Genomic DNA, 15,751 nt, shown 5'->3' with positions numbered 1-15,751 from the left:
TATATGTCAAAGTGTTTTAACTATAAACATATATTATGTATAACTGCTTTACAGATATCACCAGTCACAAAACATCCTTTTGCTCAAAGTAATGCATTCACTCTCTTCCACTCAAATACACATTCATCCTGCACTTTTGCCAGAAACTATGTAAATTAAATCAGGTCCGACGCCTGGAAAAACACATAGGAAATGGATACAAAAACTGTTTCGGCATTCTTAGAAATTTACACAGATAAATCATTACAGGCTGACTAGAAGGAGTCAGCAAATATATATACACCATAAAATAAATAATGGAAAAAATAAGCCATGTGAATATATACGCTACTCAGCCAGCCAGCAGTCAAACAGCAAGATAGCTACTGAAGTGACTTTGAGAGACACGAGATTATTTATTGTCGTCACTGGGGAAATATTTTATAGCTAAGTGGTAGTTACCTACACAAAGGATAGAGTTTAGTCCAGTTTTACAAACAACAGACTCCCAAAGTCAGGACTTGAATAAAGGAGACAACTACTACATTTTACGTGCTGTTTGTCTTTTGTAAATAACATGAGCTTTCATCGCCAGCAAATTACCAATTTCTCTGGCTCTGATGTTTGTATACTACCCTGATTCCCTAATAATAAAAATGTTATTTAATGTTTTTGAAGGATACAGAGCACTAAAACACCCCCCCCCATATATTAAGCAGCACAGAACAGATTTACTACTGCTATGTTCAGGTAGACTCTGCACTGTGTGACAAGTAATTTCTTTCTAACAATGAAATACCAAAGTTGGCAGGTTATGTTTTAATATAAAATTAATATTCCCTGTAATATATTATCATTCTCATCCACTCACTTTCCACCATGCTTTCCTGAGAGTCAAAGGGGGAAGTCAGCACTAAGAGGTCCTGGGAACAAAGCCCTAATACTAATACTATGCATCTATGCTGCAGTCCGAGGAAGGTGAACTGGAATCTTGAGGCAGAACAATAGTGGTAACAAAGGTTAAAATCACCAGGAAATGCTAGGCATTAAATATCAATAGTTACCAAGATTACACAGAGACATTATATGCCTACTGATCAAAGAACAGACCACCAGCTATATGATGGTCTTACTACTGTGATCAAATTAAATCTACCAACCCTCTGGTTTCGGCTGCCAATTTGCAGAAAAGGCAGAGGACAGAGAAACATGTTGCAATGCACCGTGAATGAGCAGTTGGCAGACCCAGAGTAAGGGAGAGTATGCAGGTTACATGGCCCAGGTTCTTTAATAGGAAAACTGTAAGGAAAACAAAGGGATAGAGGCAGAAGCCATAAATCAGGGGTTAGAGACTACTGGTCTGTGAGTCAAATCTGAATTGCCCTCTATTTTTTATAAATAAAGTTATAAGAACACAGCCACACCCATGTGTTTCTATACTGTCTATGGCTGCTTTCACACTAACATGGCCAAGCTGAGTTATGACAGAGACAAAATAGCCTGCAACACCAAAAATCTTAGCTATCCAGAGCTTTACAGAAAAGGTGTGCCAATCTCTAGTGCAGATTAATGGAGATTTATAAGATACCAAAAAAAAAACTTTTAATGGGCGTAAGTCTTGAGACACAAACAACTCCAAAAATTACTTGCAGAGATAAAGCTTATTTTAAATTTTATATGGAAAATAAAAGGACCTAGTATAGCCTCCCCAAAAACAACTTTGAAAAAGAACAAAGTGGGAGGACTTACATTACCTGATTTCAAGTCTTCCTACAAAGTTATAGTAATCAAGACAGTATGACACAGACAACAAGACAGACATACAGATCAAGAATATAGACTAGAGAGTCCAGAAATAGACATACACAAATGGTCAAGTGATTCTCAGCAGAGGTGCTGCAGCAATTAAATTATGCTGGAACAACTGGACATGCATTTGCAAAAAGAAAAAAAGAACCTTAACCCTCTTGGCTTACACCATATACAAATTTCAACTCATTAAATTAATTTTCAATTAATCACAGACCTAAAGGAAAAACAAGAACTGCAAAACTCTGAAAAGCAAATGTAGGAGCAAATTTTATTACTGTGGGTTAAGCACATATTTCTTTCTTTTTTTTTTTTTTTTTGGGTTAAGCACATATTTCTTACACAGAACACAAAAACTACAAACTGTAAAAGAAAAAATGATATATTGAAAATCAACCAAAATTAAAACCTGTTCTTCCAAAGAAATTAAGACAAGTCACAGACTGGCAGAAAATATTTTAAAAAGAATATTTGATAAAGGAATTGCATCTAGAACACACAAAGAACTATTACAATTTATTAAGAACACAACATAATCTTTAAAACATAAGCAATAGATTTGAACTAATTCTTGACCAAAGAAGAGGTACAGGTGGCAAATAGATACATTAAAAGTTGTTCAACATCATTAGTCATTAGGGAAATACAAAATTTAAAGTCATAATGAGATATCCCTACATATTTAACTGAATGACTGAAATTAAATAAATTGACCATTTAAAATGTTGCTGAGTTGTGCAGCAATTAGAACTTGTATACTTTGCTGGTGGGTACAGAAAATAGCAAAGCAGCTTTGGAAAACAGCGTGGCAGTTTCTTATAAAGTTAAAAATACATTTATCATATGAACTAGTTAGCTATTCAGTGTCTAAATATTCACTCAGGAGAACTGAAGGCACTTGTGTACACAAAGACCTAAAATGAATGTTTATAGCTTCCATCCATAAGAGCCCCAAACCAGAAACAATCCAAATGTCCAACCAGTGGTGACTGGTTAAACAGACTGTGGCAAATGCACACGATGGACTACTAGTCAGCAATAAAGAAGGGCACGATCTATGCAACAACACAGAAAACTCTCCAAAGCATCATGGTAAGGGGTAGAAGCATAACATGAAGGCTATGACTCTATTGCTAGGACACTCTGGAAAAGACAAAACTATAGGAATTGATGACAGAGGAGCATGAGGGAGTTTTGGGGGAACTGTGTATTGGTTACATGACTACATAGATTCATTAAAAATTCACCTGTCTATATCCCGAAAATAAGTGATTTTTACTATATAACTTTAACCTCAATAAGCCTGACCTAACAAAAAAAGGCACACCCGGTTAAATGTCTGCCTTTGGCTCAGATCATGATCCCAGGGTCCTAGGATTGAGCCCAATGTCAGGCTCCCTGCTCAGCGGGGAGTCTGCTTCTCTCTCTCTCCCCTACCCCCTGCTTGTGCTCTCTCTTTCTCTCTCTCTCTCAAATAAATAAGATCTTTCTTTTTTTAAGATTTTATTTATTTACTTGAGAGAGAGCATGAGAGAGAGCCAGACTGCATGAGCAGTGGGGAGAGGTAAGGGTAGAGGGTAGATGGAGAAGCAGGCTCCCTGCCATGCCAAGCAAGAAGCCCCATGCAGGACTCAATCCCAGGACCCTGGGATCATGACCTGAGTGGAAGGCAGACACTTAACCAACTGAGCCACCCAGGCACCCCTCAAATAAATAAAATCTTTTAAAAAAAGATACAACTAAATCACAAACACACGGAAATTTTTACTATAAAAATATGACTAACAGCTACTTTAAGGAAAAGAAAAACAGGGAAACAGGGAAACAGAGGCTTATGCTTGGAACAAAGCACATGGAAGGGGTTTGGGGATAACCGGAAAAGTTCTATTTCTTGACTTGATGGTGGTTACTAGGCTTCAAGATGTTTACCATATAACTCAATCTATACATTTTTATTGTGTGGTTTTCTGTATCTGTTTTTATATTACAATAAAAGATTTAAGACAAGGGGCACCTGGGTGGCTCAGTGGGTTAATGCCTCTGCCTTCAGCTCAGGTCATGATCCCAGGGTCCTGGGATTGAGCACCGCATCGGGCTCTCTGCTCAGCAGGGAGCCTGCTTCCTCCCCTCTCTCTCTGCCTGCCTCTCTGCCTACTTGTGATCTCTGTCTATCAAGTAAATAAGTAAAATCTTAAAAAAAAAAAAATTTAAGACCTAAAGAAACAACATGTTGGCAAGGATGTGGGGAAAAGGGAATCCTTGTGCACTGCCCGTAGGAATGTAAATTGGTGCAGCTAGAATGGAAGACAGTACGGAGGTTCCTCAAAAAACTAAAAATAGAAATACCATATGATTCAGTAATTCCACTACTGGGTATTTACCCAAAGAAAATGAAAATACTAATTTGAAAAGATATATGCACCCCTATGTTTAATACAGCATTATTTATAACACCCAAGATATGGAGGCAACCCAAGTGTCCACCAATAGATAAATGGATAATGATGTGGGGAGTGTGTGTGTGTGTGTGTGTGCATATATAATACATATATATGTATTATATATGTTGGAATATTATTCGGCATAAAAAAGAATAAAATCTTGGTATTCATAATATGGGTGAACCTAGAAGATATTAAGGTAAGTGAAATAAGCCAGAAAAAGATAAATACCATGATTTCACTTAAATGTGGAATCTAAAAGACAAAACAACAAACAAACAAAAACCCAGAAATAGACTTATAAATAGAGATCAAACTGGTGGGTGCTGGGGGGGTTGGGGGGGGATGGGCGAAATATGTGAAGGGGATTAAGAGGTACAAACTTCCAGTAATAAAATAAATAAATCATGGGGGATGAAAAGTACAACATAGAGATTATAGTTAATTATAATTACTTTGTATGGTGACCCATGGAAACTACACTTATTTTGAACATTTTGTAATGTATACAACTCTCGAATCACTATGTTGTACCCCTGAAACTTAAATAATACTGTATGTTAACTATAGTTCAATAAAAAAAGATTTTTAAAACACCAATAGAAATAGAAAGAAACAGAACTTAATAGCTATGAGGCTTTGTTATCTACTATGAGACCCGGATATAACTCACTTAATCCTGCATAATCTTTTGGAAACAGTAGAGTATAAATAAGGATAAATTTTTAACCTCAGCTCTTTTATCTAATGTGAAAGTAGATAAGAGAAGTACCCTATAAACCATTCAGAATTTTAGTGCTGATGAAATGAGAGTACACTTAGGAACTACTTTGAAATACTGTAACATTGTCTACAAAGGCAAAATACTCTTATAACCACGTGGAATCATCTACAATATCACTCCCCTGCCTAAAGCCTTTCAGTGACAGCATCCATGCAGCAGCAATTTTTGGTGTTCTTTGTGGAAAGCCAGGACTCAACAGACATGCTTCAGGGGCAGGGAATTGTGTATACTGCACAGATTGTGCCTTGCCCAAGACAGCCTGTTAGAAGTGGGTCTGAAATCCGGCTTACGCTGTTTACCAGGCCCTCAACTCTGGGGAAGAGACTTTTTTTGTATGTCTCCTTCTAATTCACTCAAAGGTACTCTCTGAGCTAGTTGTAGTCCTATTCAAAGATTCCTCCATAAACTAATACCTTCTTTTTCTCACACAATAACAATGTTAACCTGTCTGAAAAGCTTCTGCATAGTTAAGACAAACCACAAATGAGCACATTTTATATTTCTGTTGCCCTGATTATAAACGGATTTGAGCCATTTGAGTTCCTTTTCTGTGAACTGCCTGTTTCTATCCGTGTTTTTTGTTAGGTTGTTTTCCTTGAGTCACAGAAGTTATTTAGGTACTATCAACTAATCTTTGTCAGGTGTATGTCAGTAAATCTCTTCCTCTACTCTATGAAAACTTACATATTATGAAACTTTAAACTGACAACCTTTAGGAGAGCAATTCAGTAATAACCAGTATAGAGGAAGGTGGAAATGCTTGAAGTCCCAGCTATTTCACCTCAAGATTTCCACCTTAGAGAAACTGTTATGCATGAGAACAAAGATATACTTACAAGGCTATTCATTATAGTATAATTTTTAATAGCAAAGCACTGAAAACAGTGATGGCCTCCATGATCTAGGTAAACTTCCCCACCTCATTTCCCATCCTTCCCTATTTTCTCATTTATTCATTAGCTGCCTTACCCAACATCATGGAGCACCAGCTCTGAACTAGACACCATGCTTACAGGCAGGCGATCATGCTTAACTCCCTGCAGTTGTCCTGCTAAAACATGGTCTCTTACCACCTACAGGAGGTTTTTCCCATCCTTCCTCTGAGTCCTGCTACAACCTTCTATAAAGTACTTATCAGTACTCCATTATCCCTGTTATTCAATTACCTAACAATAAAATAAGTGGAGGCAGTCCCAAATTACACTTCATTAAGTCTCAGAACAAAGAATTCTGTTTTTATTAGATCCCATCCAACAATTACCAAAAAATGAAATAAAACTTATTTTCCAAACCAACATTTAGTGCTAGAACACCATTTTCAAGAGGCTGTCTAAAATACTATATGATCCCATTTATATCCAGAATCTTAAAAAAAAATTTCATAGATACAGAGAACAGATCAGTGATTGTCAGAGGCAGGGGGCAGGGAGTGGGTAAAATGGATTAAAGGAGTTAAAAGGCCGAAACTTCCAGTTATAATACAAGTAAATTATGGCAATATAATGTACAGCATGGCAACTAGAGTTAGTAACACTGTACTGCATATTTGAAAGTGACTAAGAAAGTAGATCTTAAATGTTATCACAATAAAACAAATTCTGTAACTATGTATGGTGACAGATCTTAACTAGGCTTCTTGTGATGATCATTTTGCAATATATTCAAATACCAAATCATTATGCTGTACCCCTGAAACCTAATATAATGTCATATGTCATTTATACCAAAAAGGGAACTGTCTTGATCAACGTGGTATCCCCAGCACTTAGATCACTGCCTGACACATAATAGTCACTCAGCAAATATTTGGTAAGTAAAAACTAAAAGGCCTCAACAATATTACCTGACAAAAATGCTGCTTAAAAGTGAACACAGTGATTTATTTTTATAGATGATTTATTATTGAATAAAGTAAGCAGTTAGCTTTCTTATATAAAACATTTTATTTTTATACAAGCCTCTCTCTCTCTCTATATATATGTATATATATATTTGTAGTGAGCTACCCTCACAAGGTCCTACCCAAATACATTTAGAACATGAATTTCTTCCCAATGCAAGGTTACCAAAGATAAAGTTAACCATTTTCTTTGAGTTACTAATGAAGAAAAATTCTTATATTAACAACAAATGTCTGAAATCACAGCATCACTGTTAGATATATGACACTTTATATAGAAAATATGCATGGAGGTAAAAATAGATAAAAGTATGCCTATTACCTAAAATATCACTCCTGTTAAGACTGAGGAATGAAATCAAACACACACTCTTTCATTCACACACACATAAAATCTTTATTTGTTAAAGTTATTTGTATACTTTGAATTGAGAAAATTTTATGCCACAAAAGGCATAATAAACCTAGTGGGTATTGGGCCTCATTTGTGCTATTTTCTACATTACTATTCTACTGCATAATGTAATTATGAATATTTATATAAAAACCAAAATACAAAGGCTTAAGCCATCTGGGTTATTAAACCCAAGAGGGTAAAAATGGCTTACTAAATTATCCTCCCAACTAATTCTATTTAAAGAGGAAAACAAGCCTTATGTAATAAAGCTAGAAAATCAATAGTCACTAGTTAGAAAAAACTAGAAAGTAACAGGACTCAGATTGTACCTCTAGACTTATGAAAATCATTCTGATTCAAATAGACTATTGATTTTAATTTTTAGGACTAAATTCAGGTTAATTCCTAATGGTGGTTCCTTGTTCAAACAAATAGCAAACAATAATAAGTATTTGTTGTAGTAACTAAAAGACACATAGGGGGAGTTTTAATGAATGAATTATCAAGTTTTTTAAATAGAGAGGCTTGGAAATCATGCTAGCAAAAAACAGAAAGTATCAGTGATCAAATTTGTGGTCAACTCCATCAACTATTTATGATTCTGAAACAGAGAAAAATCTCACAGTAAATACCTTCTCATAGCCCGACATATTGAAAACAAAAAATTCTTATAATGAATTATACAAAATTGTGCCAAAATATTACTAGAAATCTAAAAATTAGTTTAATATAGTTTTATAGAATACACTAATGAAAATAGCCAACTATGGTAGCTTTGATTTGCAAAGGATCTTACATATTATCCACTGACAATCTAAATCTCTCACTGAAGGACAAAGAAACTGAAACCCAGAGAAATTAGGTGTGTCATCAATGATCAAACAAAATGTTAAGTGTCAGTGCCAAGACCAGAACCCAGGTTTTAAGGCTCAGTCCGGTGCTCTTTTATGTCAATCACAGTGAACAAGAAAAACAAAGGTATTCATCAAAGCCCTTTATGTCGGAATTTAAGGTACTCTGCCCTCTTGTAAACACATATACCCACCCAAATATAACCATGTTTTCACCTGTCCTTTTTTTCCTGCCTCACAATCTCTGAAGTTGAGATCCTCTTCCTTTAGCTCAATATTAATTTTTTCAACTATTTTCTGGAATCCAGCCCTCCCCATCTCTCCATCAGTAATTACTTTTATTCCTTTGTTTCCCACCTTTCTAAATGACAGTCCACAGGGCAGCTGGCTTCCCTCAGAACAAGAAAGTGAGAGAGACCATCCAAAACAGAAGCCATAGTCTTTTGTAATGTCATCTTAGAAGGAACATCCCATCATTTTGGTCTAATTTTATTTGTTAAAAGCAAGTCAGCGAGTGCAGACACACTTAAGGAAGGGGAATGACACAAGGGTAGGACTACCAGGAGGTCACAGTCCAAGAAGTCATCTCGGAGGCTGCGTGCTACAGCTGCTAAAGAAGAAAAGCAGAAAGGGAGATTTGGTCGCTAGATGCCAGGAATACCAGGACGACTTCTGAAGCAGGAATTAAGAAAATGTGCTAGTGGAAAAGGACAGACACACTGACTAATGGAATATGAAGAGAGCCCAGAAACAAGTCAATGCATAGATGGAGCTTTGGAAAATGACAGAGGTGATATGCTAGATGATGTGGAAAGGGGAGACTATTCAGCAAATGTAGTAGGGAAAAAATGGTTATCCACATGAAAACAAGGTCCCTAACCTTCCTCTCACACCATTAAAAAAAAAAAAACTTCAAAACTCTTAGTGAAAATTTGGGTGATATTTTTTAGACCTTTAGATAGGAAATATTGCTTAACCTAGACACAAAGACACTGATTGTAAAAAATGTATGAATATGCTTACAGTCAAACTAAGAACTGTTATTCATCAAAAAATACCTGAAAACAGATTTAAGAACTGGGAAACACAACCAAAAGGACTATCGTCAAGATTATATAAAGAACTTCTATGAGTCAGTGAGAAAACTGCAAACAATCCAATTGGCAAAGGATACGAACGGGAATTTCTCAAGAGAGGAAATGATAAATATATAAAGAGATGTTCAATATATCAGAGATCAGGAAAAATACAAATTAAGACCACCATGAGATAACCCATTCAACTGACAAAAACTTTAAAGTCTGACAATTTGAAATGTCAGAAACAATACAACTCCAAGAACTTACACTTGCTTACACTGCAGGTGGAAAGTAAAGTAAAGGAACCACTTTGGAAAATAATTTGAAATTATCCCCTAAAGTCGAACATTAGCACCTCTCCATTAACAGGCAAGTGGATGTAAAAACTAGGGTACACGGGCGCCTCGCTGGCTCAGTGGGTTAAGCCGCTGCCTTTGGCTCAGGTCATGATTTCAGAGTCCTGGGATTGAGTCCCGCATCGGGCTCTCTGCTCAGCAGGGAGCCTGCTTCTCTCTCTCTCTCTGCCTGCCTCTCTGTCTACTTGTGATTTCTCTCTGTCAAATAAATAAATAAAATCTTAAAAAAAACAAAAACAAAAACTAGGGTACAATCACTCATGATAGAATGTGATACGGCAGCGAAAACCAAACATGCAACAATGGATAAATCTCAGCGATATAATATTGAGTATATAAAGTCAGTGTCAAAAGATTATATGCTCTTTATAAAGTAAAAAAGATCTAAAATAAAAAAAATTCCCAATGGATATGGGATCAGGATGATTACCTCAGGGCAGTGGAAGTAAAGAAGGAGGAGACCCGTTCAGTTAGATACAAGTTACTGCCAAGAATCTAATTTCGTTTTGTGAGTTTGATTTAGAGAATGTGTCATGAAATAAAGATACGTTTAATCCAATTCTGTGTAGCAAAGATTTTTTTAAAAAGATCCCATGAACTTCATGAGACTTCCTTTCATTTCAACTTGCATGTTAGCAACACTCTTCACCACCACTTACAGCAAATATAATTTGTATCAATTATTACAGTACCTCTTAAAATACCTGTTTGAAGTGTAATAGTCTTGCCTCCTAATAAGAATGAAAACATTTTCTGTTACCTTTAGGATAGTATTTCTATCTTATATATTCCTTCTCTGAAAAAGTACTGATAATACAGTAAGTGTTAAATACTTGTTAAATGCTCCTATTTAACTTATTCCTCAAATAACCAAGAGTAAAGCTATGATCCCAGTAACCTATTTTCCTTTAAAAATATATTATTACCTCGAATTCAATGATTCCTAGCGGAAAGGAACTAACCTGTTAAAGACCAAAATCACCTGCCCACCTGTTATGGCTGAGGGAAGCACTGATGGGTGTAGGCACCACAGTCTGTAATCCTTCTCCTTCTATCTCAGTACCGACGAGGCAGATGAGCTGGAGATCTGGTAATCCAACACAGTTTACTTCATGCCAACTTTTACCTGAAAGTGCATCATTGAATGGAAAATAAATTATCAAAAATAAAAGATAAAATTCTAAATTTCTACCTAATACTCTGCTGAGCAAACATCACCCATAATGTTATCTTCTCTTTACTCTTCTAGTATTTTCTGTTACCCAGTAATTCCCAACGTAAATGAAGAAATTACAAAACTGACAACATTAACAGAAAATGCTTAAATGCCATATCCCAACCCAACTCCCCATTCACCCACCATAGCCCCAACAAGGAAACAATAAAACAAATAACTTACTCTCCATGAGGTCCAGGTAAACCAAAAATGCTATATAAACTTGGCTGGCATCTCCTATATCTAATTCCATCATTTCTAAATACTGGAAATCAAAATGTAATTGTCAGAGAAGGAAGAATCTCTTAATATTTTCATTCACCCAATCAACAACTACTCATTATATATATATAAAGTATATATTTATATTTACCTCTTCTAGGTACAGTGGGAATTAGAAAGCAATTAATACCTGGTCCCTGTCTCTAAAAAACTTGCAACTGTTAAGGTAAACACATGCACACTTGCAATTGTTAGGCAAATAACCACCCATGACAGTGATTAAAAACCAGCGTGTGGAATAAAAAACAAGAGACAGCATGTCAGAGGAGCTCTAATCAGATGGCTTGGCTGGTGGATGTTTCCTAGCAGAGTGGGATACAGACTGGGCCCTAAAGGGCAGATATGATTTGAGTAAACAGTGAAGGCAGGTAACAGTGTGAGTAATCTCACATAGGCGGGAAGAGGCCACACATATTCTATATGTATAAGGCCTATAAAGAAATCTATCTGCCAGGAGCACAGACATCTTTGAATAGGATTTCTGCTGTAGCACATTAGTGAGAGCCACTATTTCCTTGGTCTCTGTTTGCCTATGAAGAAAGTCCACTAAAATACGACTCCTGTCTTCTTTCAGACTTTCTGGTCAGCACTGGAGAACATTCTTCAGTGGACTACCCCTGTATGGGAAGTCTGAGGTTTTCCAGCTATCCCAATGACTCAGTGGGTAAGCAGGCCTCATGCAGAGGTGAGGCATCGGCAGACTGGCATGAGTACAGATCTGTGGTCATACTCTCCCATGAGCTTCATCCTAAGCATGGGCAGGTGCAGGAGAACAGTGGTATTGTTGGCTGTCCTCCTCACACCTCAAATGTGTTTGAAAATGACACTGAAATTGGTAATTGGAAAACAAGGTCTTGACAGCCAAGCTAAAAGTTTGCATTTTATTCATAAAGAAACCCTGAGGATTTCTAACCATGAGAATAATACGAAATTAATGTTGCATACTATATATTTTTACATATGTTATATAGTGCTTACTGTATGTCAACTGCTTTACAAATAGTAACTGATTTAATCCTGTAACAAACCTCTAAGGTAAATTCTTATCTCTATTTTACAGATGAGGAAACTGAGGAACAATGAGATTTTAAAACTTCCAAAAGAAAAAAACCAACCGCCCCCCCCCAAAAAAAAACCCCACGAAGTTGGTGACCTAACAGGGTCTCCAAACTCAAGCAGTCTACTCAAAGTCTCAGGCAGAACTCTCCGGTTCATGCTAGTAAACGGTGTTACGGTTCTTCTTTTTATGACACCGAATAACATGTTCACGCTTGTTTTTCTCACCTTGACAGAGAGTAAGGGGATAGGGAAGGAGAATAAAATCAAGAAAGAGAACATGAAAAGGGAATAACTTCAGATTTACATCTTCGAAATTTTTCTTTTCGGGACTGTTTTTAGAAAATGATCTATAAAATACTGCTTCCCCGCGGAAGACTGCAATTGTACTGAAATAACTAGGCCGGTCTCTGGGATTCCGACAAAACCCGCATCTCCATTCATTGTCCATTCATGGCTTGGGACAGGACTGGTCCAAAGCAGCAATTTGCCCAGCAGAAGCAAGCAAAGGCTACATATTCTTTGTGCTTTACCAAAAACAAAACAACAACAAAACAAAAACAAAAACAAAAACAAACAAAACACCACCCAAATATTAAGGAGTTCTGCTTTGGGGAAAAATCTATTCAAACTGGACAAGAAATTAGAAAGATCAGGAAATCGCCCTGAGCTAAATCACAGTGGACTCAAGGCCAAGGGCAAACACGGCGGTGCCTGAACCTTGACGTTGTTAAGGCCCGCAAGCTGTTTGTTGTTGTTGTTTGCTCTGCTGTGGGTCCTGAGGTTACCTGGTTACTGCGAGGGTTAAACGAGGCCCTCTCCAGAAGGGGCCCCGCACCGCCAAACTCAGACATGGGCGGGATGGTTCTTACTGGGCTCTGCCTGGAGAGGCGCTGGTTTAACGTCTAGCTCTGCAAAGGCTTGGGTGGGTGTGTGTCCGGGGCCGGGGCCGGGGCCGGGCCGGGGCGGGGAGGGGCGGGGGTGTCAGAACAATAGTTCAACTCAGTTAAGCAAACAAAACCTAGACGGCCCGCCACGCGCACTGTGCACGCGGGTCCCCTTCTCGGAGGTTCGCGCACAAACTCGGCGACCCGGCCCCGCAGGGAGGCAGGGCCGAGGGCCCCTCTAGGGAAGGGGCCAGGATCGGCGCCCGGCTTCTCTCGCGCCTTCTGACCTTTGGGTGGGTGCCCATCCAGGCGTCCTCCGGAGCCCATGGGTGGGCGCCGCCGCCGCCGCCAACGCCGCCCGGGCCCAGACCGCTGCAGCCCGGGGTGGGCTCGGAATCGTCGCGCTCCGCCATGCCGGGCAGGGGGGCGAGCCGCTGGTGCACCGCGCCCCGAGCCCGGCCAGAAGCAGGGGCGCTTGCGCGTCCGGGTTCCGCTTCCCCGGCGCGCGCCGCCTGCGGGCCGAGGGCCGCACAGCCCCGGAGGGAAGTGAGATGAGCCCCGCCCCCTGGCCTGTGTGGCTGGAACCTGTGCGCAGGGGCTCGGATTCCGCTCGGCGAGAATTCACACCTGGGCAGACGGCAGGGGGGAGACAGTTCGGGGGACGCCTAGCCCAGAAGCCCGGCGCTCTCCGTCCGCCGGTGCTGTGTGCAGCCCCGCTGAGAGAGTGGGATCCACCGAACGCCTCTGCGCCTTCGGCCTCGGCCGCAGGTCTCCGATTCCTGGGAGCAGGAAGAGCCTCGCTCCGTTCCCTGCCGGGTGACTTCTGGAAGTGTGTGTCGATGAGCTCTCTGTGGAAGAAAGGGGAAAGAAGAGAGACCGGGACTGCCAAGAACCGTGTTTTCCGGCGGGACCCGGGTTTCGGGAGCGGAGGAGCGGGAGCAAACACTGCAGTGAGCGGTGCGGACAGCGAGGTGCAAACCGGCCTGGGCAGGTGACCTGGAAACCCAGGATGCGGAATTTCAGAGAGGCAGGGGAGGACATCTGAGGCATTGACAGTAGAATCCAGAACCTCGACAGTTTACTCGTAAGACCCAAAGTAGGATTCGAAATGTCAAGAAGATGAGTCTTTTTTTTTTTTTTTTAGTTTGACCCTGAGATTGAAACTGACAGGTAAGGATTTTAAACGATGACAACTCTCCTCAATAAAGTAAAACAAAACATGTTTTCAGTAAATGAAAAGCTCAGGACACAAATAAGAAGTCTCATAAGAGAAAAAGAAAAAAGTGCAAGTGGAAATTGTGAAAAATTAAAGTTTCAGGGAAAAAAAAAAAAACCTTCGCTGGGTGGATTTAACAGCCTAATGGAAGTTACAGAGGAAAAATTAAGTGAACCTGAAGGTAGAGTCATCATCCAAAATAAACAATAAACAGAAAAATCATTTTAAAAAATAGACAGAACCTCAGAGACCTGCTGCATGACATCAAACAATTCAACATACCTGTAAATCAGATACCAGAAGGGGAAAAGAAAAACTATGGGGCAGGGAAAAAAAAAATTGAAAAAAATAAATAATGAAAAATTGCACCAAATCTGATGAAAGAGAAATTTGCAGGTAAAAAATGCTACATGAATAACAAGCAAAAGAGACATGGTGAAGCCCATACTGAGGTCAACTTGTTAAAAGCCACATGAAAAGTTTGAATGCATCAGAGAGAGAGAGGGAGGAAGGGAGGGGGAGGAAGCATGGAGGGAAGGAGAAAGAAAGAAAAAAGAAAGCAGTGACTTCCATACACGGAAAAGAAGTGCATCTATTCCTGATGTGAGGGAAAACCACACATGAAGATTCATAAATTGTCCCAGAATGTATTTCATTTAAATGAAGCCATTAAACTGTATTTCCACAAAGCAGCAGCTAACCCCCAAAGAAGCAAATGACACTGAAATCAGTAGGCTCCCTGAAGCACTGAACAGCGACACTAATTCCAGTTATTAGAAGTAGATAAATCTTTCTGACTCCTAAAGATCACAGTCAGTTCCAATGATGGTATTTACGGAAGAATTAACAACATTTTGTTCCTAATATGAATAGAGAGAACATTTTATAAATCAGTAAGGAGATCCAGTAGAATTAGGTACTGTGTGAACAAGGCCAAACATCTGGGGAAGATTTTGATCTTAAGCTTAAGGAAAAAAGGAAGTGAAGGAATCCAGAAGGATGCAGAAAGAACCATACACTAAAAAAGCTAATGCTACCCTTCAGCAAATAAATGAAGTTCTATACCTTAGAAAAAGCATGAAACATTTTAGCATGATTCTGACTTTTAATGTCACTGTCTAATACAAAGAGTTAAAGACAAAATGGACAGTATTTCCATTTTAAACAATGAAACCATGAATAAAATTCTTGGCTACTGGGAATGTCTAAAACAGAGAACAAAGGAGTTGGGAAAACTTGAAGTATAGATTCAAAATGAGTTTTGTGGCCATCTAGAGTGAAACCCGCAAGAGAACTGGTTAGAATTTCAGCTTCTCAGGGATTGAAGAATTTCTCCTTTTATAAATCCTTCAATAGTTAACTATTTTAGAGAAATAAAGTGGCTGGGGGAAAAGCTAGGTAAGTAACAACAAATAAAATTCTCCTTGAGTATACTGGATGTAATCAAATTCAGTGTAATCTGGCACTGGCTCTACTGATTTCCCATTTTGATATCTGA

The 15,751-nt window shown here is 38.8% G+C and overlaps 1 protein-coding gene across 1 annotated transcript in view; it reads right to left on the bottom strand.

Moving 5' to 3' along the window:
- Positions 1 to 13,482, bottom strand: part of TSEN15 (tRNA splicing endonuclease subunit 15) — a 35,315-nt gene extending 21,833 nt beyond the window's left edge. The window contains exons 1-3 of the mRNA XM_044267281.1: positions 13,325 to 13,482; positions 10,996 to 11,077; positions 10,587 to 10,722 (exon numbers count right to left, since the gene is read on the bottom strand). Coding sequence (XP_044123216.1) covers positions 10,587 to 10,722; positions 10,996 to 11,077; positions 13,325 to 13,450 — 344 coding nt within the window. The 5' untranslated portion in view covers positions 13,451 to 13,482. The remainder of the gene's footprint in view (positions 1 to 10,586; positions 10,723 to 10,995; positions 11,078 to 13,324) is intronic.
- Between the last annotated feature and the right edge of the window lie 2,269 nt (positions 13,483 to 15,751).

Source organism: Neovison vison, chromosome 10 (assembly GCF_020171115.1).
Source record: "Neovison vison isolate M4711 chromosome 10, ASM_NN_V1, whole genome shotgun sequence".
In the NCBI taxonomy this organism is placed as follows: domain Eukaryota; kingdom Metazoa; phylum Chordata; class Mammalia; order Carnivora; family Mustelidae; genus Neogale; species Neogale vison.
This window is presented reverse-complemented; position numbering and strand designations above follow the sequence as displayed.